The sequence below is a fragment of the Pinus tabuliformis genome, chromosome 8 (genome assembly GCF_031772625.1).
Source record: "Pinus tabuliformis cultivar Carrire ecotype Pingquan chromosome 8, CPIR1, whole genome shotgun sequence".
NCBI classification, from domain to species: Eukaryota; Viridiplantae; Streptophyta; class Pinopsida; order Pinales; family Pinaceae; genus Pinus; species Pinus tabuliformis.
Window position 1 is genome coordinate 640832865 of NC_142294.1, and position 2523 is coordinate 640835387.

Genomic DNA, 2523 nt, shown 5'->3' on the forward strand with positions numbered 1-2523 from the left:
CAGCTGTATGCTAAGCATTTCTGCCATTATGATGTAAAGAAATTGGGAGAGCAGACATCCTTGTGTCAGTCCTCTAGTGCTGCGGAAGTATCTACTGGGCCTTCCATTAATCAATGTTGCGGTCCATGGGTTGGAGATGCATGCTTCAATGATCCTAATAAACTTGGTTGAAATGCCAAACTTTTGAAGAGCTGCAACAAGGAAGCGATGGAAAACATGGTCAAAAGCATTAGCCATATCCAACTTTATAACCATACCTCTTTCATTGTTTTGGATGTTGTTGTGGATGGCTTCTTGAATGAGGATTACATTGTCAGTTATTTGCCTGTTTGGAACAAAGCCCCCTTGGTTTTTCGAAATGATACAAGGAAGGATTTTTTTTAGACGGTTTGCCAAAATCTTAGTGATGATTTTATATGAGGAGTTGCATAGAGAAATTGGCCTGAATCTATCAAAGGAGACAGGATTTGGCTCTTTGGGGATGAGGGCCAAGTGAGAAGTTTTCGTGTTTTCCCCCACTTTGTGTTTTTTGAAGACATTCTTAATCATACGGACCAGATCTTTTTTAATTGTCTTCCAATGACACTTGTAGAAGGCGATGGTGAATCCATCGGGGCCTGGAGCTTTTTCCAGATGCATGCTCCAAACAACCTCCCTTATTTCCTCCGTTGTTACCTCCTTCTCAAGCTCATTGTTTTGCTGTTCACTAACTTTGCTGCTAATTTGCTGAAGAAAATCAACGCTATCCACTTGCTGCTTTCCAGTTGTGAGGAGGTTTTTAAAATGGTTAAATGCTGCTTCTTTTATTTCTTCTCTCCCCTTTATTTCCTATCCTTCCACTTGGATTTTGTCAATTTGGTTGCCCGCTCGTCGAATCTTGAGGTTGTTGTGGAAAAAAGCAGTGTTCTTGTCCCCTGCTTGGATCCAAAGACATCTGGACTTTTGCCTAAGTTCCTCCTCTTCATTTCTATTTTGCTTGTAGAGGGCCACAAACATTTTTGTTTCGTGGGCTTTGTCTTGTTCAGTAACTTGCTGACTTTCTTTTTCTTTGCTCCACTTTTCCAACTTTTCTTGCAACTCTGCTTTTTTTTTCTTGTCCCGGAGAGCTTCTTCTCTGGCCCACGTTTTTAGTTTTTCTCTCACATTTTTGAGCTTGTTCTCCCATACGTATTGAGGGGAGCCCAACATCTCTGTGTCCCAGCTTTCTTTTATTATATTCCTGAAGCTATCCTTGTTGTCCCAAATTTTGCTATACTTGAATGGGATCGGACCCTGATTTTCCCACTTGTCTAGGATGAGCACAACCGGCTTATGATCGGATGTCGAGGCATGCACGATTTTTCTCTTGATGGACGAAAAACTTGCTGCTATATCCTCCTGAATCAAGATTCTGTCAAGCCTTTCCTTTATGTTATGAACACCCGTTCTTTTGTTGCTCCATGTGAATTTTCCATTGCTAGGATGGATATCGAGCAACTTATGTTCAGCAATAATATCCTCCAAGACTGCTCTTGACAGATCTCCAATGTATCTGCCTCCCAGCTTTTCCTCTATATTCCGTATCAGATTTAGATCCCCTCCCATGACTAGATTATCTATCTGAACATCTTGTACCTCTTCTTTTAGTGACTCCCAACATAAGGCTTTGTCTCTATAGTGATTTGGTGAATAGATGTTTATGACCGTATATTTGATGTTTGTGTTCTTCTTTGTTAAATCTGTCCTAATCCGGCTGCTGTTGAGTTTTTGGCTGATAATTTTCCAGTTCCATTTATTCCACAACGTACCAATGCCTCCTGAGGCCCCGTTGGAGTCTGTGGCTATTCCTTCATAATTTTTTTCTGTTGCTATCAAGTTTTGAAACTCTCGGATCATTAATATATCCAGTTTTGGTCTCTTGGATCATTAATATATCCAACTATTCTTTCTTTATTAAATCTCTTGTTGCGTTGAGTTTTAAGGCAGAACCCAACCCCCTGCTGTTCCAAGAGACCAAGATCATTATTTACTTGGTTTATGGTGGTTCCCAGCCTTGTCCTTCTGTTGTGTTTTCTCCCCACTCCCTTTCTATTTCCCAAGAAAAGTGTCCATTGGTTGTTGAGTGCCAATAGCCATATCCTTTGCTGCGGCCTCATCTCTAAGTTCCTTGTTGGATTTCCTCTCGACTTTTTTTGGCTGTTTCAGAGCATTGGTTGTTTCTTTGACTTTGTTTCTAGTGAGGATTCTATCATTGGAAGGGGGGGGAGGCGAGAAGCTGAGGGGTGGGGAGGAAGCACTAGCAGTAGCATTGGGCCGGGAAGGGGAACGTGGAGATGGAGGATCTTCATACAGAAGTTCGAATGGATTAGATGACGGTTCGACCGGAGGAGCAGGGTTGATGGGGGGGTTTGAGGAAGTAGCAGTATTTTCATGTGCTTGAGAGGGGTTCTGAGTAGTTTGTTTATTACTAGTTTTCTTCCTTTTCACTTGTTCCTAGTTGTTTTCTTGGGTTTCTGCATTCTCAACCGTCTCCACATCCTTTAG

At 41.8% G+C, this 2523-nt stretch overlaps 1 protein-coding gene across 1 annotated transcript; it reads right to left on the reverse strand.

The window, feature by feature from the left end:
* Nucleotides 1-828: 828 nt before the first annotated feature.
* Nucleotides 829-1875, reverse strand: LOC149237160 (uncharacterized). The gene has a single exon (XM_089369176.1). The coding sequence runs from the start codon at nucleotides 1873-1875 to the stop codon at nucleotides 829-831; it is 1047 nt and encodes a 348-aa protein (XP_089225302.1).
* Between the last annotated feature and the right edge of the window lie 648 nt (nucleotides 1876-2523).

What these genes read in the sequence shown, in the direction of transcription:
- LOC149237160 (XM_089369176.1), bottom strand. Translation starts at nt 1,875, where the DNA reads ATGATCCGAGAGTTTCAAAACTTGATAGCAACAGAAAAAAATTATGAA.